This window comes from Sciurus carolinensis, chromosome 3 (assembly GCF_902686445.1).
Source record: "Sciurus carolinensis chromosome 3, mSciCar1.2, whole genome shotgun sequence".
Taxonomy (NCBI): domain Eukaryota; kingdom Metazoa; phylum Chordata; class Mammalia; order Rodentia; family Sciuridae; genus Sciurus; species Sciurus carolinensis.
In genome coordinates this window covers 57,137,248-57,159,759 of record NC_062215.1, presented here as the reverse complement: position 1 = coordinate 57,159,759, position 22,512 = coordinate 57,137,248, and the positions used below count along the sequence as shown (strand labels likewise).

At 51.5% G+C, this 22,512-nt stretch overlaps 1 protein-coding gene across 1 annotated transcript; it reads right to left on the bottom strand.

The window, feature by feature from the left end:
• Positions 1-3,205: 3,205 nt before the first annotated feature.
• Positions 3,206-19,457, bottom strand: P2rx1 (purinergic receptor P2X 1). The gene is made up of 12 exons (XM_047543293.1): positions 18,923-19,457; positions 10,711-10,858; positions 10,395-10,466; positions 9,890-9,959; positions 9,523-9,619; positions 9,143-9,223; positions 8,755-8,896; positions 6,665-6,792; positions 6,179-6,269; positions 5,603-5,668; positions 5,154-5,255; positions 3,206-5,034 (listed from the first exon to the last, which is right to left on the bottom strand). Exons 1-12 carry the CDS (start codon positions 19,057-19,059, stop codon positions 4,969-4,971), a joined length of 1,200 nt encoding a protein of 399 aa, XP_047399249.1. The 5' UTR covers positions 19,060-19,457; the 3' UTR covers positions 3,206-4,968.
• Between the last annotated feature and the right edge of the window lie 3,055 nt (positions 19,458-22,512).

The window sequence follows — 22,512 nt, the reverse complement described above, 5'->3', positions numbered from 1 at the left end:
CCCGCCTGCCGCCGCGCCCGGTCCACGTTCATTGGTCGAGCTTTGCGGCTCCCAAGCGCTGCCCAATCAGAGTCCGGGACTCTCGCCCGGCTCCTGGAGGGGAGGGGCCGCGGCGGGTGGTGGCTGAGGAGGGGACTTGCTGCCGGGCCAAGCCGCGTCACGCCCCCGGCGCCCACATACAAGCTATCCCGGTTCCCCGAAATCCTTCAGGACGTGTCATGGCCCGTTAACTGAGCCTGAAGGGTACGGGTGCTTCCCCCAAAACGCTTTGTACCCCCAAGTCCTGGCCTTCGGGAGCAAGAGCGCCCCCTCCCTCCAGGGGTGAGGCTTGGTGCGTGCCTGGGAGGGGCAAGGCAAGATTGGCGAGCAAAGAGGAGACTAAGGCCTGGGCTGAGGAAGAAAGGCCTTGAATGGCAGCCCCAGAAGTTTAGCCTTCTGCTAGATAGGCAGGAGGTGGGTAGGGAGGCCAGAAGGAAGTTTAGCAAAGAGTGCAGGAGTCCAAGTGGGATTCTTGTTTGGGGAAAGACTCTGTGAACAGATGGCAAAAAAGAGCTGGGGCAGAGGGAATAGAGGGAACCCAACAGGACCGGTGAACTTTTCAATGGTTGTACCTGGAGAATCAACCCCTCACCTCTTCCCTGGGGAGCTCACAAACTCTTGTTTCAGTTCTGCTAAGTTTATCACTTGTGAACCCCACCACACTACTTGCCACAGAGCTCCATTTCATTACCCCAAACGTGGCCTCCTGTGTCCCTGTCTCAATCTGGAACCAGGAACCTGCCAGTCACTTGCAGTCTGTTTCCTGTTCCAACCAGTATAGCACCAGCTCTGTCTCTTAAATATATCCCTGGAATCTGCCCATTTCTCTCCACCCTTCTGCCCCTCCCTTAACTCAGGCCACTACCACTGTCTTACACCTGATTACTGCAGCACCAATTTCAATGTTCTCCCGTCCCCATCCAGAATCAGTCCCCACTTGCCTCTCCACCTAGCAGTATTCAGTCATTCAGAAGCACAAGTTCGAACAGTCAGCTCCACCTTAGGAATCTTCCATGGCTGGCCATTACCCTGAGAATAGGTTCAGTCAAGCCCTCTAAAACCACACTCCTAACCAACTGCCTGCTTAACTCCTACTTGTCTTTCTGGGCTCAATTCAATGACCCTTTTGTCAGGACACCTTCCCCATGACCTCCTCACTGCCCAGCTTGGTTAGCAGCCCTTCTTAGGGACTTTCTTATACCCACCTGTTTGCCTTCATGTTCCCCATCTGAACAGGGAGTTTCTTGAGGGCAGGGGTTGTGCCTGATAAATTCAGCACAACCTGACACACTCATGGGTGCTCAGTAGATGCTTGTTGTATGAGTAACTAATTGGATATGGCAATGGGGGAATGGAAATGTGAGGCACAAATTCAGGAAAGAGGATTGAGACAGACAACTCTTGGGTTTTTTTATTTTTTTTATTTTTTTGTGAATGCTGGGGATTAAACCTAGGATCTCACTCATGCTAGGCAAGCACTCTACCACTGAGCTACACCTGTGGCCCCTCAAAGAGATAGTTTTGAGTGTCCTCAGAAAGGACTCAAAATTGCAAATAGAGCTAGGGGAAATGATCACTCAGCAAATAAAACAAGGGCCAAGTAGGATCAGAATTCTGACCTAGATAGCAAACCCCACATATAAGGCTCAGAGAAGACAGTCCTGGGCTGATATGGCAGCTCACTTCCACAAAGATCTCCCAGATGTGACTTCCTCTACTCACTGATCCAACAATGTCTGAGTGTGGCTCTTGTTCTCATGGCTCAGAATAGAGCTCCAGCCATCACATACATATTCCAGGTAGTGGGATGGAGGAAAAGATGAAGAAGAGTGCAAAGTATCTGCACCAATTCTCTTTGAAGGAAGAGAGAAGTTGTCATATGACACTTCCCCATCTATCCCATTACTTTGAACTTACTCACATGACCAGATGCATTTACAAGAGACAGAACCAGAAATGCAACTTACATAGTAGGTGGCCACATGCCCAACCAAAAATCAAGATTTGTATCACCATAAGAAAAATATATATCTGGGGACAACTGGCTGGCTCTACCATCGAATGGGTAAATTGAGGGGAAGAGCACTATTGTGTGCCAGGCTCTGTGCTAGGCATTTTACAAATCTCTTACCCCAATCCTAGCAGAGGCTGTTATTATCCCTGAATCATGGAGGAGACTTGGAGAGTTAAGCAATTTGCCCAAGGATACCCAGTGAGCTCTGGCAGAGCTGCATTTGAAGCCCATCTTTCCCTTGCACATCAGGCTGGCTTGGAAATCAGGACAGAGTGAATCCAAGGAGCTGTTGGAGGGAATCTTTAGAGAAGGAGGGCTTGGGCCATAGTGTCAGATGCCAACAGGCAAAATGTCTGCTTGGATTTGGCAACAAGGATGCTGCTAGTAACCTTGGCAAGGGCATCTAGAAGTGGTGGGGGTGGAAGCCAATTACAGAGGGAAGTGCCATCTAGTCTTTCTGGGTGGATGGTGGTGAAGGGAGAGTGGGCAGATCTGCAGGGAGTGAGGGCCTGGAGGAGGGAGAAAAGGGGAACAAATCCAGGGGTGGGAGAGGGAAGAGGCGGCTTTTGCCAGGAGTTCTCTGGGCTGGTAGAAGGCTTGGATACAGAGGAGGAGCCCTTTTCTACTCATTCAGGAGCGAAGGGGGCAAGAGGTACAGAAGCAGATGGGGCTGGAGAAAAAAGGGAGGGTGGAAGAAGGAGTTCCAGTCTTATAAGATCTGAGTCATGGTTCTTGACTGAGGAAGAGGGCAGAAGGCCAAGGGTCCAAGGGAGAGGGGAGGGGCTAGCCTGTGCTGTCGGAACAGCCATGTGTGACTGTTTAAATGAAGTAAAAATAGCCAAATGTGGTAACACTGGCCTGTAATCCCAGCAACTCAGGAGACTGAGGCAGGAGGTTTGCAAGTTTGAGGCTGGCCTCAGCAACTCAGTGAGACCCTATTTCAAAATTTAAAAAAAAAAAAAAGCATACATATATATATATATATATATATATTAAAAACATATTTATACATATATATATATATATATAAATATATATTATATATTAGGATATAGGCCAGTGGTAGAACACTCCTGGGTGTAATCCCCAGTACCACAAGAAAAAAAAAATAATAAAGTAAAAACTGCCCCATGGTTGCATTGGCCACATTTCAGGTGTTCAGTGGCTACCTGTGGCCAGTGGCTACCACAGTGGGCATACTATGATAGAACGTGTCCATCACTGTAGGAAGTTCCACTGAACCTCAGGGTCTAGACATGGTGAGATGGTGTGGATGCTCAGAGACTTTTCCTGGCTGTGAGTCCAGACCTGAAGGTCGCACGCAAGCAGGGCCCCTGGAGGTCCTTCCACATTGTCTACAGTCAAGGCCCTTCCTCCCTCTTTAGGATTCCCTAGGACAGCCAGCCCCTTCTTCACCCTGATTTCATGAGGCCATTCCTGGGGTTCTCTACTTGTCCCCGCACCAGGGAGAAGCTTGTAATGGATTAGGAAGAATGTCAGGGTTTGGGGCTATGCCGGGATAGTGGCCCATGGGCAGATGTGAGCTGACCCCCAGGGCTGACCCTGCTGGCCTTGGGGCATCTGAGTCAGCTCACAGACACCCACTAGCAGGTGGGGGCTCAGTGATTGCTCAGCACAGCCCTGCATCTCACAGATGGGCACACTGAGTTTCAGAGAGGTCTGGAAAGGAAGCAAAGAAACTTATCGTCGTTCCTTTTATTGTACTCCAGACCCTGTGTTCTGACAGAGCCAGGGAGGTCTTGAGAGCTGGGACTAGGCCATGGGCAAAGAGCCCAGGATTCGGCTCAAGCTCCCATTCCAGCCCGAGGTAACTGGATTTGTGGCTAGAAGGGCTGTCCTAGACTGACACGCTATGGAAGATGCATTTCCCCACAGAGGTGACACAGCATGGACCATGTGTCTCTACTTGAGGGTGTAGGTGTGTCAGATGGTTGTGTTTGCAGGGCCCAAGCTGTTCAAACACAGGGCTGTGTGCATGTGGGTGGTATATATATGAGGTCCGTGTTCATGTAGATAGGTGGGCATGCACACGGGGGTGTGTGCATGAATCACTGTGTGGCACGTGAACACACTACACACTTGCTGAGGGTGTCTAAAACCCTGTTCACTACCCACACCTGCCAGGTGGGGCAGACCCAGGCCTTACTCTGACATCCAGTCAAGAGCTTGGAGTCAAAAAGTGCTAGGCAGCAGTTCTTAAATGTAGGTCTCAAAATGGCCTTGGTGTTTGCTATTCACACAGATCATGTGGCCAACCTGGGAGCTTCTGGTTCAGGAAGTCTGGGGTGGACCCTGGAACCTGCATTGCTAAAATGCTCCCCAGGGAAATCTGAGGCCAGGCAGGAACAGGGCTGGAGCAGACCTGTTCAAAAGAACTTCCATCAATGACAGAACTGTCCTGCACCATCCAACATGGCAGTCACTGGTCACATGTATCTACCAAGCAGTTGAAATGTGAGTAGTTCCCCTGAGGAATTGAATTTTTTATTTTATTGAATTTTAATTTAATTAGTCACCTCTGGCTAGTGACTGCCACATTGGAGAACACAGATCTAGAGAGACTGAGGCAGAAGGATGGATAATGAAGGCCTCAAAAGATAAGCACAAAGCTGGGGTACCAGTATGTGAGGGCTCTGCCCATCCCCAGGCCTTCTGGACCAGGAGTGGCTGAGACTGGAGTGGGGCTTTCTTGGGGCAGGGGGTGCAGAGTTGGAGCCAGAACCCTAAGCTGCACAGGTCTATCTTAGTGTCCACCCTAAGCTGCTGGCAAATGGTATCTGCTTGGCTAAAAGGGTAGGACACTCCATGGGAGACCCTTCTGCCCTGGCTGGGACCCATCAGGGCCCCAGCCTAAAGCCTAGTGCTGCATCCAGTCAGGAGCCAGGGCCTCAAGGTCAGGAGGTCCTCATGTTCTCCTGCAGGCCCAAGGTGGAGCTGGTAGCCGCGGGGTCATGCTCGCCCTGTATATGCATTGAGGGGGTAGAAGTCAGCCCTCAGGAAGCTGCCCCCCTCCCGCATCCCCAGCACAGACACACAGGCCTGAGGTCTCTGACGGGCCCAATTCAAGGAGTTCTCTTACCGCCCCTGGCCCCATGTCCTCAGCATACTTGAACTTCTTCTGCTTGTAGTAGTGCCTCTTGGGCAGGATGTGAAGCAACAACAGGTCACAGAGAACGGTGGCCTGAGGGCAGGGAGTGATAGAGAGAATAAAAGAAACATACAGAACCTGGAGGCAGGTACAAAACTTCCCATATCCCACTGCCTTCCCTGTGATTGTGGGCCCTGGCTGAATCCTGCCATTCTAGACCTCAGTTTCCAGGAGTGGGTGGTAAGGTACCTCAGGACCCTCAGGGAACCAAGAAGGTCCCATACCACCTCTATCCCAGTTCTGGACCTTGGTGTCCTCAGATATACTGCAGGTCTAGGGTGGTGTGATGGACAGCTGCTCAGTAAGGATGGACAATTACAGTCAAGTTTTGGGATGAGGGACTTGCTACAGCACAGTGACCCAGGGATCCCAGCACTTACCACCCCAAAGATGCCAATCCCAGAGCCGATAGTAGTCATTGTGGGGATGATGTCAAACTTCCCAGCCTGGTGGCAGGGCCCAGGGAAGAGAAGGATTAACTGTTAGAAAGGGCTCAGCTGGAAAAGGTCAGGCTTGGGACAAGGGGCTTCCCTGGCCCTCCCTCCTTCACCATGACCTATCCCCTCTGCCTGATGCCCAAGGCTCTGATTCTTCATGGGGAACCAGCTGCTGGTCAGTAGACCTGAGATTTTTTGGTTTTGCTTCATTGTCTGTGGTGCTATGAATGGAACCCAGGGCTTCATGAATGCCAGGCAAGCACTCTACCCCCCAAGCTACATACCCAGCCCTTGGACCTGGGTTTGACCTAGGTTCTGCCCCCCTGAACCCAGGGACATCATGGGGGAGGCATGGTCACTGTCTGCAAAGCCCCTCTCTGGATATCACCCATGTCCCACCTATCATTAGAAGTAGATCTGCTGAACAGACCCCGTCAGTCCAATTCCTTTCATCCATGACTATAGACACCCAAAGGCAAGCCATGTCTCAAGGGCCATCCCCTCACATTGGACACTTACCTTGCCATCCACTAGGATGTCAAAGCGAATCCCAAACACCTTGAAGAGGTGACGATGGTTGGTCCCATTTTCCACATAGTGCCTGGCAAACCTTGCAGGGGGGAGGGGGGTGAGGTAGCAAGAGAAGGTGACGGAAAACCATCTTGGGTGTTAGAGCATCAGGGACACCATAGCCCTTACAGGTTCATCCCCACAATATTTCACAAAGGGAAAGTCACAAGCCACACTGTAGGAATGCCACACTCAGCCCTTGCCCTAACTCCTGCTGCCAGTGGTCCTAACCAGTGGGCTTCAAAGGGACTGAGACTGAAGGACAGGGGACTCCGACCTTCAAAATCTTGCTCCCTGCTGGCTTCCTGCTTGACCACCCACACAGGACGGGAGCCATCCTCTGCTGCCCTCTAGGAAACCTTGTTCAGTCCCATGGGATTCTGGGAATAGAAAAGCCAGCAGGACCCCAGGGAAAGATGAGGTCCTGGCAGCCACCTGAAGTTGAAGCCTTGAGACAGATTTTTCTCCCCATATAGCCCGTGGAACTCGTAGATGGGTTTGCAGTGTCGTACATGCCAGTCCAGGTCACAGTCCCAGTCAATGGCGATGCCAACAGCCCCACCCTGAGAAGAAACACAAGTGTTTAAGATCTGGAATTTCAGAACCAAGAAACTGTCTGTCTTGGAGTTAGTGCCTACATTCACTCAATGAAGAAACATTTTAATTGGAGAAAAGGCAGTGGGGTGCTGCTTTGGGGTAGGGGTCCTGTCACCCTCTCTAGCTTCACCTCTCACTCATCACATTTCACTCTCCAGCTTTCTGACTCTTTCTAGAAAATATCAAGTTCTTCCTACCTTAGGGCTTTTGTACATGCTATGCCTCCAGTTTTCCTCAAGGCTGGATTCTGCTCATCCTTTGATTACTTGCCTGACAGAATGTCCCTGACCACCACACCAATATGTCCTTTGTCATTCCTTCCTGCTGTACTCTGTGTGTTTGCTTTTGGAAACTTTGACACATTGTAATCATTTGTTTATTTCCTTTGATTATTATTAACCCTTCTCCTTCAAAGAAGATGGAGCTGTCTGGGCATTTGTCACCAACTTCTAAGTTTCCAGCACTAGTCATGAAACAGGAGGCAAGCAAATAGTTATTGAATTAAAGAGTGACTCTGTGGAAAAAGATAACTTGAGAAAGCGAGGCTCCTCTGGGCCAGGCAAGGAATAGGACTGGTGAAGATAAGTTAAGCAATAGGACAAGAGTTGTGAGACAGTCAGAGAAGAGGGGCAGGAGCTGAGCAATGTGGCAAGAGGAACGTGGAACTGAGATATTTTCAATAGGGGAGATTTTAAGGAACAAGGAAGAGTCACTTTTGTTTTGTTTTGTTTTGTTTTGTTTATGGTACTGGGGATTAAACCCAAGGCACTCTATCACTGAGCTACATCCCAGCACTTTTTATTTTTTATGGTGAGACAGGATCTTACTAAGTTACTGAGGTTGAACTTGAACTTGAGATCCTCCTGCCTCAGCCTTCTGAGTCACAGGCATTGATTATAGGCATGCACCTGAGTGCTGGTTCATCTTCAGTTTTTAGGTCATTTGTGTTGCTTAAATGTAAACTCCAGGGGTTGGCAAACTAAAGCCTGTGGGTAGAATCTGACCACACCCATTGTTAGTATATTGTCTGCTGTGCTTCTGCCCTACAGCATCTGACCTGATTAGCTGACCCAGAGGCCATGCAGCCTGCACAACTGACAATATTTACTCAAGGGCTCTGGAAAGAAAAAGTTTGCTGACCTCTGCTGTTGTCAAGCATGTCATGAGTGGGTTTCTATGGTTACATCACAGAAAATGGACAGATTTCCATCCCTAAATAGGCAACTGCAGAAATACTAAGGAGCACATGAGAACAGGGCATAGATAGGATTGCCAAGTGCTGGGCAGTGAGGAAGGGCTGTCACAGGTCCACACTCACTTGATCCTCAAGACAACCCCAGGAGACTGGCACTATTAGAGTCCTCATGTGACAGGTGCTAAAGCCCAGACTCATTGAAGGTCATACTGCCTGTTAAGGAGCAGAGCTGGGATTTGAACCCAGTCTCCCAGGTCCATTCTATTATAAGGGACTGCTGGTCTCAGAATCCAAGGGGACTGTGAGGACCATGGGACACAAGATTTCTTAGGCCATGAGCTATGGAATTCTTTCTACCTTTACCTAAAATATTAAAAATAGCAGGACCTCAGGGCTGGGGGTATGACTCTTTTAGTGTGCTTGCATAGCATGCACAAGGCCCTGGGATCCATTCCCAACACCACAGAATAAAATAAAATAATAGCAGGACATCAACAAACATCCAGGTGATATCTGCCCACATTCCTTTATTCTGGGTACCTCTTCTGCACCAGGCCTGGGTCAGGCCCTGCTAAGGACACAGACCTGACCATTGGGGACCCCAGTGTTAGGGAACAGACTCATACATACATTGGGACTATACCAGGTAGGATTAGGAGGAGGAACTGGCCCTGAAAAGCCTTACTCTGCCCCTAGGCCAGTCCTCCCCTCTGCCTGACACTCCCCGCCATACCTCCTCAGATAGGCTGCTGAAATCCTGGCCAGATGCCTGCACTATGTAGCCGAGGTTGAAGACAGGGCACAGAGGGTGCAGCGTCTTGTGGTAGAGGCAGGTCTTCATGTAGCTGGCATTCACCTCCTCCACTAGGTTGCGCCTATGGGGGCAAAGGAAATTGATAGCAGCCATGTGCCAGCTGGGAGGGTGGCCACCCTACCCTGCACTCTGGAGACCCTTGAAGGCTTCAGAATGTCCCTTCTGCTACCTACTCCAGTAATGTCCCCCCACCCCTCAGGCTTCTGCCTCTAGAACAAAAGCGGCAGCAATGGAGGGAGACAGTTGAGAGCAGCCCAAGAGCCCAAGAAGCCACCTGCAGCGCTGCCCATGGATGGTTCCCACAAACCTGGTGACCTTGAAGCGTGGAAAGCTGATGGTGTTCTTGATGAAGAGGGTGAAGTTCTCGGCCTCTCGGAGAAGGGCAGGGCTGGGGGAGACTGCACTTACACACTGCCCCTCCCCAGGAGTGCTCTGTACCACCTCAGGGCTGGGGCGGGAGGACACCCAGCTGCTCCCACAGCCTGGCATAGGAGGAAGGGCATGTCTGCAGAGGTGGGCTCACAGGCCCCCTGACCAGGGGTCCTGGTAGTCTTTGGCCTGAGTCACACGGATGTGGTCAGGACAGGGTCAGAAGAAACCTGAACAGATCCATTCCAGATGCAGATGCCCTGCATCTGAACTAGGGACCCTGCCCCCAACTCCCTGGAAAGACAGGGCATTGGTTACCGCGGGATGTTGTCATCCACCTCCACAGGGCACCAGCCAAAGATCTCGCATGTCTGCACAGTGCTGTTGAAGGCCACACACTTGCCCGTGCGGATGCCTAGGGTGAGGAAGGAACCCCTGGGTGCCCACCCCAAGCTGGGGGCGCAAAGGAGTCCTCCCAGTTCCCTCCCACAGGAGCCCCCTGTGATAGGGCATCGGCAAGAGGGAGTGTGATGATAGAATATGTCTGCGACAGGGGCAGGCAACCAAGCCAGGATGGCAGGAGAGAGGGAGAGCGGGATGTGGTCAGGGTGTGGAGAGAAGCAGGCTGGAGGGCACAGGCCCTGGAGAGGGTCCTGTGGAGACACCCAGAGGAGGCTGACCTTACCTTGGGCCTTCCTCTCTGCCTTCCCAGGTGTGCAGCCACTGTTGTCCTTACATGTGCCCCCTTCGGGGTGCTGAGGGAAGAGAAAGCTGCTGGACCCAGGCCTCTGGGGTATGGTCCTGAGAAAAGCCCCTTCCATCCCCAGGGCCTATTGCAGAAGTGGGCAGACTCTTCGATTCTTGGGAGTGACCCCTGCTTACAGCCTCCTTCCAGTCCCCACCACTCTGGGTTCATGCCCAGCTGCCTATCACTGATGTGAACTGGCCAAGGGAGGAGAGGGCGTGGGGAAAGGAGGTAGTCCTTGGACTCAGCGTCCTGCTGGGCACACAGTCAGGAGGAAGTCTTGGCACTGCCAATGGTGGATGGTTACTTTGTGTGAATCTATCTAAGCCTGACATTCCACCAACTACAGGAAGCCTGTCCCATGTCATCTGCAGTGCCCAAAGGGACTCCTCTTCCATGTTATTTTCCTCTCTGGGTCCAAGAAGGGGCAGGCAGAAGTCCTCACCTCTGCACAGTAGTCTTGAGCCTGCTTGGGGGTCACGATGAAATTGGTCATGACCACAAAGGAGCTGTCCCCCTGGAAGTGAGGAACAGGGCTAGAAGCTGGGAGAACAGCTCCCGGAACCCACACATAACCCCGCAGACCCCTGGAGCCCAGCAGCCTCCACAGCCCATCATGTCATATGGGGTGATAGTACTAGGCTCACAGTTCAGGAAACTGAGGCCTAGAGAGGAAGGAGCTGGACTGGTTCCACAATGAGGGGGACATAGCCCACCAGCCAGGCCCTGTAGGTGGAAGACGCAGCCCTGAGTTGCCTCACCTGTGCTGGGAAGACATAGTCGGCCACATCCCAGATCTGGGGGCCGAGGCCCTGGAGCTGGGTCATAGCCAGGCCCTTGAGCTTCACAGACACACTGCTGATGAGGCTGCTTGAGGTCTGGTAGCCCTTCTCGTACACAAACACCCACCTGCGGGAACACAGGGGAGTTATGGTCCTGGGCCAGAGATGGGTTGGCCATTCAAGTATGGCAGGTGGCTCAGTGGACTTCTCTCCTTTCTGGTACCTGCTGGTCGTGTCATGGGCCTTCTGTTTGCCCTCCCCGATGCCTCTCTGCTTAGGTAGCTCTCTCATCTTGGACTGGAGGCCTCCCCCTGCTGGTCTAAGCCTCAAGTTCTACCATCTTTTCTCTATGAGAACAGGAATCCCAGAGCAGAGAGGCCTGCTGAACTGCTCTTCCAGATTCCAGGAGCAGGGTTGTAGGGGCCTATAGGCCAGCCCCTGGGACCTCCAATCCTCTTTCCCAGAGTGATTTTCCTTTCCTGTGCTGTTCCTGGCACAGCATGATGGCTCTGAGTCTGGCCACTGGTGTCCAGGGGCCTGAATTTGAATCCCAACTGTGTGATTTGGAGTAAGCTATTCAGTCCTCCTGTGCCTCACCTTCCTCCTCTGTAAAATGGGAAAAATAATAATACTTGTAGTTTGCGTTAGCTAAGTCAATGCACAAAAAACACTTAGAATGGGGACTGGTACCAAGTAGAAGTTATGGCCATTAGTTGTTGTTGTTCTTGTCATCATCATCATCATCATCATCATCTTCTCAGCCGTGCTGGGATCCTCTGGGAAGGGGAACAGTGGGCATGGGTTGCAGGGGGAGGGGATGACCCTTTGAAGAGTTTGAAGAATCCAGACCCCTCACCTTGCCCTTGTGGCTCAGGTTGGAACTCTCCCAATTTTGTTTTTGTTTTGTTTTGTTTTGTTTTGTTTTGTTTTGTTTTTTTTGGGGGGGCGGTGGTTCTGGCCCTTCATTTCCCAAATTGAGAACCACTGTAACTTTGGGCCCACACTCTTGGTCTGGGAGGTTTAGTGAGGCTGATCTCTCTCCCAGCCCTAGGGGTGGGCACATGACTAACACCAATCAATATTTCATCTCCCTGGCAGCAGTGATAGGTGGCATGTGACTAGGGAAGTATCAGCAATTAAGCCAAGATATGGGGAAAAATTATTGGGAAAGAAATACCTCCTCTGCTGGGTGACTAAGCAGTGTGGAAGCAAGATCAAAACTTTGCCACCTCAAAGAAAGAGAAAATGAAACCACCTTCAAGGAAGGTTGAGATAGGAGATGGAAAGGGACAAATTCCTGACCAAGTTGTTTTAGACCTGGAATCCAGTCATGCCTGAAGCATACTTGAAAAATCTACTTCAGGTCTATTCAGTGACATAAGCCAATCAAGTCCCTTTTTTTTTTTTTTTTTTTTGTAAACCACTTTGAGTTTGGTTTCTGTTGAGTATATCTGAAAGAATTCTAGGTAATACTTCTCTCCAGGGGTGGGATACTTCCTTTAGAAAAGCCTTCACATAGATTTAGGGTAATGCTTATATGTGTGCATATGCATGAGAAAGACCCATTAGAGTATGACGCTCCAGGAAAACCTGAGTCCATCTGGAGGTAGATGTGTTATATCTCCTCCATCCCTCACCCTACTCTAAGCTCACCTGGTCAAGCAGAGCTCAGCCCACCTACTTCCCCATCCTGTTCCCCAGAGCTCAGGCCTGGTGACAGAATCATCCAGGCACCTTAGTCCCAGTGAGGCAGCCTACCAATGTCCCTTCTCTCTTCCCACAGTTCACCCCTCCTTCTCCAAATTCCCCTCCCAGGCTGCATTAGAACCAAGCTTCTGCCTGACATCCCTCACTCCACTCCTGGCCGAGCCTAAGCATGGTCACTGCTGCCCCCTGCAGGTCTCAGACTGTATCATGTGAGGCCCTCCTATAGTGTCCTTCCTGAGCCCTACCACACTGCCTCCAGCCACATCAGGAAAGGGGACATTACCACCCTCCTTTTAGCCTTCCCTCTGGTTCCAGACTTAAAGGAGCTATTGCAGGAGGTGGAGGAACTGTTCCGTATTCTGAGCCCTCCTGCAGGAAAAGTCACTGGCTTCTCTTTTGGAGCCCCCAGCCCGACATCCCATGGGTATTTCTCTTTTTGCCCAGTATCAGCTTCTCACACTATAGATGGGGAAACTGAGGCCTGAGGCAGTGCCCCTCCTAAGAGCCAGAAGTCAAGCAGGAGGAAGCTCCTGGGCTCTGCTCCTCTCCACGGACCCACGCTGGCACCAATGTGTCTCCCAGGAGCCTGGCAAGGTTGCAAGCTGCAACTAAAGCAAAGTTTCCGGGCTGCATCTGCCCCTGGGGCTGTTGGTCTTGGTAAAGGGAAAAGTCAACTCTGGCATTAATGATCTCAGTTCTAGCAATAATAGAATGACCATGGCACCAGGCCTGCCCCTCCACAGCTGTGCCTTGACCTGGCCTGTGGTCACCACCCTGGGAAGGCCAGCAAGGAGGTCTGAAGTCAAAGACATGGGCATCTTCAGAAGTCCCTCCCTTTCCAGGAATAATACTTCCCAATTTTTCCACCTCTCCTGGGGCTTTCTTCTACAGCATCCCCTGGTAGAGGAGGACACAATGGTGAGTGACCCGGGTTCCCACACTAGCCTTGCCTTTTATCAGCTGTGTTGCTTCAGCCTACCTACTAAACTCCTCTGAGCCCTGATTTACTCCATAAAACAGAGGTGATGGCACTACTTTAAAGATGCTGTTCATTCAACGAGTATTTAGCAAAGTCAGCCCTGGGTGGGGCTCCAGAAGCAAAGGCGTGTAGGTAATTGGGGGGAAGTTTCTATGAGTTCTCATTAAGGAAATTAGCTCAGTGCCTGGCACACCAGAACCTCATTAAAACTAAAATCTCTTATTCCCACTGTCTCTGGTCCTCCTTCACTCATTTCTTTTCCATGACAATCCACGCCCATTTCCCTGGCTTCCATTCTCAGTTGTGGGAGAACCCTATGTGAGCAGTCAAAGACAGGTGACCCCTGGAATTCTGTTGTTGCTGGGATTCCTGTCTCCACATCTGTGCTCTCCCCAAGATTCAGTTTTGCACATCCATTTTATTTAGTTGTTCAACAAACATTTATGTATCAAGCCCATATTATGTGCCAAGCTCTGTCTAGGCAAAAATACCCACGTGAACAAAATACAAATCTTACACCTAAGGAGCCTATCTACAAGTCTAGGCTCCAGTCACTTGGTGACTCCCCTCCCTGAGACATCTCACAGGTACCTCACTTGCAACTGGATCCTTTGGAAAACAGTCCTGCAGTTCCTCTAAAAGTTAAACACAGAATTCTACTTGACAAATCTGGAGAAATAAAAATGTACATCCAGCCTGGTGAAGTGGCTAACACCTGTAATCCCAGAGACTAAAGAGGCTGAGATAGGAGGATTGTAAGTTTGAGGCCAGCCTCAGCAATTTAGTGAGACCCTGTCTCAAAATAAAATAAGAATAAAAAGGGCTAAGGGTTTAGTTCAGTGGTAAAGTGTCCCTGGGTTCAGTCCCCAGTACCAAAAAAAAAAAAAAAAAAAAAAAGTCCACATTAACACTAATACACAAATATTTAGGATAGCATTGTTCATAAGAACCAAGAAGTCAAAAGAATCCAAATGCCCACCCCCAGATGAATGGTTAAACAAAATGTGATATATCCAATGGAATATTATTTAGCCATAAAAAGGAATGCAGCACAGGCAGCATTACAATGTGGATGAACCAATGTGGATGAACCTTGAAAACATGGTAGCGAAAGAAACCTGACGTGAAAGGGTATGTGTCATATGATTCTATTTATATGAAATGCCCAGAATAGGCACAGTTGGCTTTGAGAAAGGAAAAGGGGGTGATTACTAAAGGCACACAGTGTTTCTTTTTGGAGGAATGAAATGTTAGAGAATTAGATAGTGGTGATGGTTGCACAATTTCATGAATATTAAAAACCACAAATTGTATTTCTTAGTGGGGTGAAGGCTGAGAATGTAGTTCAGTGGTAGACTGTGTGCTTAGTATGTATAAGGCCCTGGGTTCAATTCCCAGCACACAAAATTAATTAACTAAAAGGGTGAATATTATGGTATATGAAATCAATCTGAACGCAAAGTACTAACCATGAGACAAAAATCCAACTGGCCCAGTCAGGCATGGTAGTGCACATCTGTAGTCCCAGTGACTTGGGAGACTGAGGCAGGAGGATCTCGAGTTCAAAGCCAGCCTCAGCAACTTAGTGAGACCCTGTCTCACTGGGGAGTTAGCTCAGTGGTTAAGTACCCCTGAGTTCAATCCCTGGGACCAAAAAAGAAGGAAAAAAATTCGACTGGCCCAACCTGAACTCATCTCCTCATACAAGCCCCAGGTGTGGACCAGGTGTGGGCACACCACTAGGTCCCTCAATCAGGGCACTTCATTTCCTTGACCACAATGATTGGTTCTGGGTCAGGGGGCACATGACCCAACCCCCTCCCCCATAAAAATTGGACCTGGGACTTTTGCTGGAACTCTGAAGGAAGGAGGTGCTCTTGCACCTTGGGAGTGGCTAACCTGGGGGGATGTCAGCCTGGAGCTGTTAGTGGCCATCTTGCCATCATGAGGATAGAGCGCCTGCCTGAGCATGATGCCTCCACAGAGGACAGTGGAACCAAAAGGTCCAGGATAGCAGCATTTTAGAACCAAATCCGGACTAACTTGGATTCCTCATTTCTTCCGTAGAACTTGTCCTTTTGTGTGGTTCTCACTGAGGTTCATCCAGGCCTGAAGTCCCACTTGATCTTTCAATTATATAAACCAATCAACACCCCACCCTTCCTTCTAAACCCAGTTTGATTGAGTTTCTTTTGAGGGAACTAAAGGAGTTCTGGCTAACTCATCCTCAGCTCCTCCCTCTCCCTCTGCCCTCCCTACCCACATCCTGCCTCAGTCCCCTGGCAAAGCACTCAGCATGGAGAAGATGCTGCAGAATTGGTCCCTGGATGGTTTCTTGCAACCATAATTTGTTTCTGTCCTTCTCCGTATTTTGTGCACTCTGGGATCCACTTTGTGATCTCTGAACACTTGTTTTTTGTTTTGTTTGTTTTGTTTTGGTACCAGGGATTGAACCCAGGGGTACTTAACGACTGAGCCACATCCCCACCCTTTTTTATTTTGAGACAGGTTTTGCCTAAGTTGCTGAGGCTGGTTTTGAACTTGCAATCCTCCTGCCTCAGCTTCCCAAGCCACTGAGATTACTGGCTTGTGCCGCTGTGCCTGGCTGAACACCTGATTTAAGAGTTCTGCATAGAGGCACAAGGGACAAGCGGAGACTATAGTGAGAAGAGATCCAGAGGGGCCAGAAAGAAAACCAAGAGCAGCCCTGCCCAGCTGATAGCCCCAGGCCTTTGTCTCTAGCTGGGTTCATCACTGGGTCACCTTCTCCTGGGAGACCTCCTAGGAACCCCTCCCCAAGTGGCATTCATAGATTCTCTTGGGGACCCTCCGGTGTGATGCAGCCAGACCATCCTTTTCCTCCCCTAGCCAAACCACCCTAGACAGGAACATGTCCCAGCATGCCCCTAGGACACACCTGCTTAGTCATGATGACAGCCCACTGCCCACATACCTCTGTAACAGAAAGCTCATTATCTCTTGGAAGTCAGCTGTACCTGTGAGACCACCTTACTGTGAACCAAAAGAGGCCTTCCAGACCCTTAAACCCACTGGTCCCCTCCACCTGCTTGGATTTCCCAGAAGAGCATGCCCAATAGAGACCACAGCCTCCGTGGATCTGTTCCAGTTTTCAGCTGCTCAGCGTCTCTGCCTCTGCCTCTGCCTCAGTGACTCTCTCTCCCTAAGGTTCAGGGTCTCCTGCATCTGAGTTTTGCTCCAATGTTTGTCCCCCTATCCAGCCCTGTCTGTGTCTACCCATCTTCCACCCAGGCTTTGCCACCCCTGGGACCTGGGGATCTGACTCTCCTTTCATGCTCCCTCTGCCCTGCAGTGTCCACAGGACCACACATTGGGACAGGAGAGGGGAAGATGCTCAAGCCAAAGCTCATCCTCCTCAGTTAAGAGAGAACTGCCACTCAAGCCCCTGCCCCATGGAACAGCTGCGAAACTGAGGCCTTAGTCCAAGACTAAGTCTGGACTGAGTCAGGACTTCAGTCTGCAGCTGGGACCTCCTAGATGCAGGGTTCAGTGCAGCACTGGGCAGTGGCCAGATGAGGGCGACAGAGACAGCAGGAGCTGCAGTCCAAGCCAACCAGAGCTGAGGGTCTGGTCTTGGGGACAAGGTGGGAATGGGGGGCTATTTGGGGTGTTTCAGTGCCCCTTTATGAGGGTGCTTCATTTCCAGGATATCAAGGCTGACTTTGGATCCATGTACCGGGTTCAGGTCCTGGTTAGCTTCTTTTCTAGCTAAGAGCCAGCTAGATCCCTGTGCCCATGAGCCTCCCGGACACTGAGAAGGGCCACATGGGTTTGAAACCTGAGTGCACTATCTTGAGAGGGAAAAAGGGAAGGAGGGAGGTAGTGAGATCTCCATGGCTGAAAGTATGTGTTCAGGGCTGGATGGTAGTTGGGGTACATCCTGCAGCAGGATAGACTGTCCCTTACACTCTGAATACCCCACAAGAGGAACCTGGTGCTACTTACAGAGACTGATCTGAAAACAAAATGGGGAGTCCTGGGGCCTGAGTGAGGGTGACATTCTCCCAGTCTTCTGGTGAGGGTCACGCTGGACTTTGGGGAGTGATTTCTCTTCCCTGGAGGGTCAAAAGTGAATCTAACAATGGACTTGTAGATCTGTCCCGTGCCTGTTGTCCCGCTATCAATGCCCATTAGGAAGTTCTGCAGCGGCCTTGCAATGCTGGGAAAGAAGGCCAAGCAGAAGCCCGGGGTGGGGCAGGAGGCCTAGGTCCTAAACCTGGCCTTGCTGCTGACAGGCGGTGCAACCTGGAAACCCCACGGCTCTTCACTGGTCCTCACTATCCATCGCAAGCTCAACCAGCATAGTTAGTTTGTGAATTAGTTTGTGAGCAGGAGGGAGGCAGAGGCCAAAAGACACTAGGAAGTCCTGGTCTCAGCTCCACCTGACCAGGTCTGAGACTATTTTGGATGCCAGAATTTGTAGGGGGACCAGGATTATGTGACCACTGTTTGGGCCCCTGATCAACTCACCCTGGGCTCCACTCAGCAGTTTAGAACCACAACAAAAATGAGGGTATGAAGACCAGAGGGGCAGAGCCCTCGGAATCACACCAGCAGTCAGACTGGGACTACTGGGTATCCCCAGGCCCTCAGCAGGGGATGAACCTCCTTCAGGGGTCATGTGGGTGGATATGATATACCACCCACAAGCATCAGGTTCAGCCACAGGTCAGACCCAGACACGGCCATCCGCACACACAGGGACACATTTACATAGGCATACACCCAGATGCACGGAATAAGGACATGGACACGGAGCTCTGGGTAGGACTCGTGCATCTACATGACACATGCACACGGGCCCCCACAGCACATTCGCACATGTGCAAGCCCCTGACAGAACTGTCTTGGCTTCCAAGAAAGCCAGACTGACTTCAGGAAAGCAGCCTCTGCATGGTCCCCATCCCAATCAGATGACCCAGGGAATTCTACCTTGCCCAACCCTCACTCTTGACTCAGTAGGACAAGTCCAAAGATGCCCAGAAAAGAGTTGTCATCCCTGGGAGCAGAGCTGATCTCCATTATTCAGGAACCAGGTGTTCAGGCACCAGAGATAGAGCCTGTCTATCTCTGGCCTGTGAAACAGGATATGGCTTCTGTCTCAGTAATAGTGTCTGGTTTGGTAGGAGGTCAGAGGTGGGAAGGGGCCCTGGCAGTGAAAGCCACTCACCACTTGAAGGAACCATCAAAACCAAGCCAGTTCCTCAGAACCCACAGTGGCATTGCCTCTTGTTTGCCATGTGCCCCAGGCAGGGCAACCCCTCCAGCCCCAGCAGTCCCACCCTGCCAGTGAGTTAGCAATGTTTTCCATTCTGTCCAAATGGCAAGGTGGCTGACCAGGAAGGTCTCTGGAAGGATGGAGAGAAAGAGGGCTCCTTGGCATCAAGAAGGGCATCCCAGAGCTGGGAGGATAGGTCCAGGCTGGGCCTTATACATGAAGGTGGTGGTGAGGGGTCCCAGACTCACCCAATGACGTAGACCAGAACCACAAGCTGGATCAGCCGGAAGACTATGCCCACCTTCTTGTTGCGCACCAGCACCATTCGGGGGGTGTCATACTCGAAGAAAAAGGCAGCCAGCTCATCCTGCAACCGCCGTGCCATGGTGGGCCAGGTTGGGGCTTAGGATTAAGCCCCCAGCAAGGCCTTTGCTGTCACGGGGAGCCAGACATGGAGACCCACGTTTACAGCGGCAGAGCTTCTGAGGGCTTCTCAGCCCCTTAGAGAGAGCAGGGCAGGGCAGATAGGGCCAGAGGTCAGGAGTCAGAGGTCAGCTTGAGAGGTGCATGGATTGGAAGGAGAATCCTTGCGTGCTCAGAGCAACTCTGGGCCCCTGGCAGGCAATGGACTGCAGGCCAGCGATGCCCGTGACAAATAAATTCCCAAAGATAGACAGAGGCGGGGCCGATGGGGCCACCCAGGCCCAGCCCCACAGCCCCTCATGGCTCCGCCTGGGCCCTGCTGGGCCTCCGGAAACAGAAGCTTTTGGCCGGAAACCACCAGCCACCAGTCACACAGGAGCAGAGATAAATCTATCACTTCCCCCACCCCACCCCAGAACCTGTAAGAACAGAGCTGGGGGATCTGGCCAGGGCCTGGGAGGAAGATGTGTTGGGCTCCGAGACCATCCTTAAAGTCAAAGACCATCCCCAGCCTCCCACAACATCACCCACAGACTACCCCTAGGTGGGCATCTCAGTCCTGGGACCTGCAGGGAGAAGCAGAGAACATTTCAGTTCTCACTGCCTGATACTTCCTGAGCCTGACCACCCTATCCTATTGGACTACCTTCCACCATCCATACCTGAGCCCAATCAACTTCAGCTTTAGGCTGGCATCTCCCCTCCCCACTTTCCTCTCCTTTCTGTCCTGCCCTGACCATACCTCCTGACCCTTCCACACCCCAATTCCTGGTCAGCAAAGGGGAGAGGGAGGTAGATGCCTAGACAAAGCAAGGACCACCATGGTTACACTTTGCCATGGGGCCCTAAGACCCAGCCAGGAGAGCCTGACCTCAGACATCCCTAGCTCTGCCACTTGTTGTCAGTTGGGGGATCAGGCCCCTGACCCTGAATCTGGGACCCCAGACCCCAGAGCTGGAAACCTCCTTACCCCACCTCTAATTTTGCAAATGATGCTCAGAGAGGAGAGATGAGTGGCCCCAGCTCTTCATGGACAGTGCTGGAAGTTCAAGCTTGAAGTAGAGGCCTCCCTGCCAGCCCTCACCTCAAGAACTCTGTCCAGGCTGCCCCCCACCCCCACCCCAGGGCTGATAAGGAATCTTCTTCCGGGCAGGCCACTAGCTGGGAAATTGCTCTGGGCAGGGAGCCAGGCGCTGGGGTTGGGAATCCTGGCTGTCCCCAGAACCAGCATGAACAGGGTTGCTTGCTGGGCAGCAAGAGGCTCCCAAAGAAGGCAAGCCCACAACCCAGGCCCATCCCTCTTCGTGAAAGAGATCATCAGCCTTACCACATGCAGAGTTGCTGCCAATTCAGTGGGGATCTCTCAGGGTTCAACTGTCCGACGCCACCTTCGAGGGGGGCTGGCAGGAACCACATCCTTCACTTTTTTAAGGAAAAAGAATCCAGAGATGCTTGGAGCCAGAGCTGTGGTTGGCGACACATCGCCTTGGCCTGGTCTTGACCCCAAACAAAAGGGCCTATCCCTCTCCCAGTTGACCCCAAGGCCACTGGTCTAGGAGGTTCCAGAACACCAGTGGTGTGTGATGGGAGTGGGTATGTGCTGAGGTTGAGCCATTCCTGTGCCCCTCTGTACCCACCCTTCTCCCTGACACCCATGCCATGTTCCGGAGAGGGGCAGACACTGAAGGAGGGAGGAAGGGAAGGAGAGAAGGAAGGAAGGAAGGAAGGAAGGAAGGAAGGAAGGAAGGAAGGAAGGAAGGAAGGGAGGGAGGGAGGGAGGGAGGGAGGGAAGGGAGGGAGGGAGGGAGGGAGGGAGGGAGGAAGGAAGGAAGGAAGGAAGGAAGGAAGGAAGGGAGTTAGGCAATCATAGTCCAATCTCTCTGACCCTTCTCTCCTCCTCCTTCTCTTCCTCCTCCTCCTCATTTTTCTCCTCCTCCTCCTCTTCCTTCCCTCCTCTTCCTCTAAGGAGCCAGGCTTGTGGATGGACAGCTGGACAGACACACATGTGCTTCCGTTACAGCCTGGGCATGGCCCGGGTATTCAAAAGAAGACTGTCATGGAGGACAAGCTAATTTCAAGAAATTTGCAAATCCAAAGTGTGACCAAAGACCTAAATTTCTTTTCTTGCTAATAACCCTGCAAGAGTAAGATAGTCAGCTCATGGGGGTCCTTCTTTCTCACTGGTTCTGAAATGCACTTTTCTCTCCCTGGCCCCAACTCCATTCAGCATCCTCAGGGACAGACACCTGTGTTTGTTCTGGGCATTGTGGGGACATGGGTGAGCAGGGCAGAGGTCAGAGTCCCACACACTAAGGTTTATCAGGGTTTTCTATCACAGCCTTAGAATTCCCATTTCACAGATGCAGAAACTGAGGCTCTGAAAGTTGAGTACCTGGATCAAGGTCACAGAATAAGTAGTTTCCATGTCTGCTGGTGACTGGAAAGGAGGTTCCCCAAAGTCTGAGGGTTTGGCCCAGGGCCCACTTAAAGACTCCAGCACTTGAGATCCGCCAAGCCTGCCTTATAAGCCCAAAGGCCGGGTGGACGTCTTGGGTACTGGGCCGGGCCTTGTAGGGAGACAAAGCCCTGCTGCCAAGCACTCGGCCCCAGGATGGCCTCCCCTGCCTGGCTAAATTTAGCGGCTCTGTGGTGCATGGAGGGGGCCAGTGCCCATCCTGGAGCCACTGCCCAGGTCCGGAGGCCAGTCTGAACCCTCAAAAGGGTATATACAGGCTCCAGCTACTCTCCTTAGCCACCCAGGGTCCCAAGGATGCTGGGACCACACCTTAGTCCAACCCTCACACTGTCAGACCTGCCTGACTGTCCTGGGTTATGAAATGTCAAGCAGCCTTTCAAAAAGCACTGAGCAGAGCCCTGGGGCAACCTAACTGACTGTCAAGGGGAGGTGGCAGGAAGGCAGTCATCTATGGGGAGGCCTGGGGCACAACTGGGCCCCCATGGTTGGCTTCTCCCCATTGTCAGGACCTTGTACAGCTGCTCCCCTTACTGTGCATGGGTCATGACCAGGCTGGGATCCATCTTCCCCAGTGCCCAAAGACCCTGCTTGTTCTCCTCCATCCCTTAGGGCTGTTTCCCCTTGGGCCTCAGACTCTACCTGTTCCTGAAAGAAAGGAGCTCCTGGGCCAGCCGAAGTCTCTGCTTCTCTACTTCACTCAGGAGTCTCCATCTCCTCCCCAGCTCTACTGGACACGTCCACACCCCCATGGTAGCCACACACCAATCTACCTCTCCAGCTCCTATTTTTTTATTCATTAATTTATTTTAAATCAAAGTAGGTCACGCTATAATTCACATACAATAAAATACCCATTTTAGACAGGGTTTGATGAGTTCTGGCAAATGTGTGGAGTTCCCTACCCTTACCCCCACAATCCATCATTTCTAGAAGATTCCC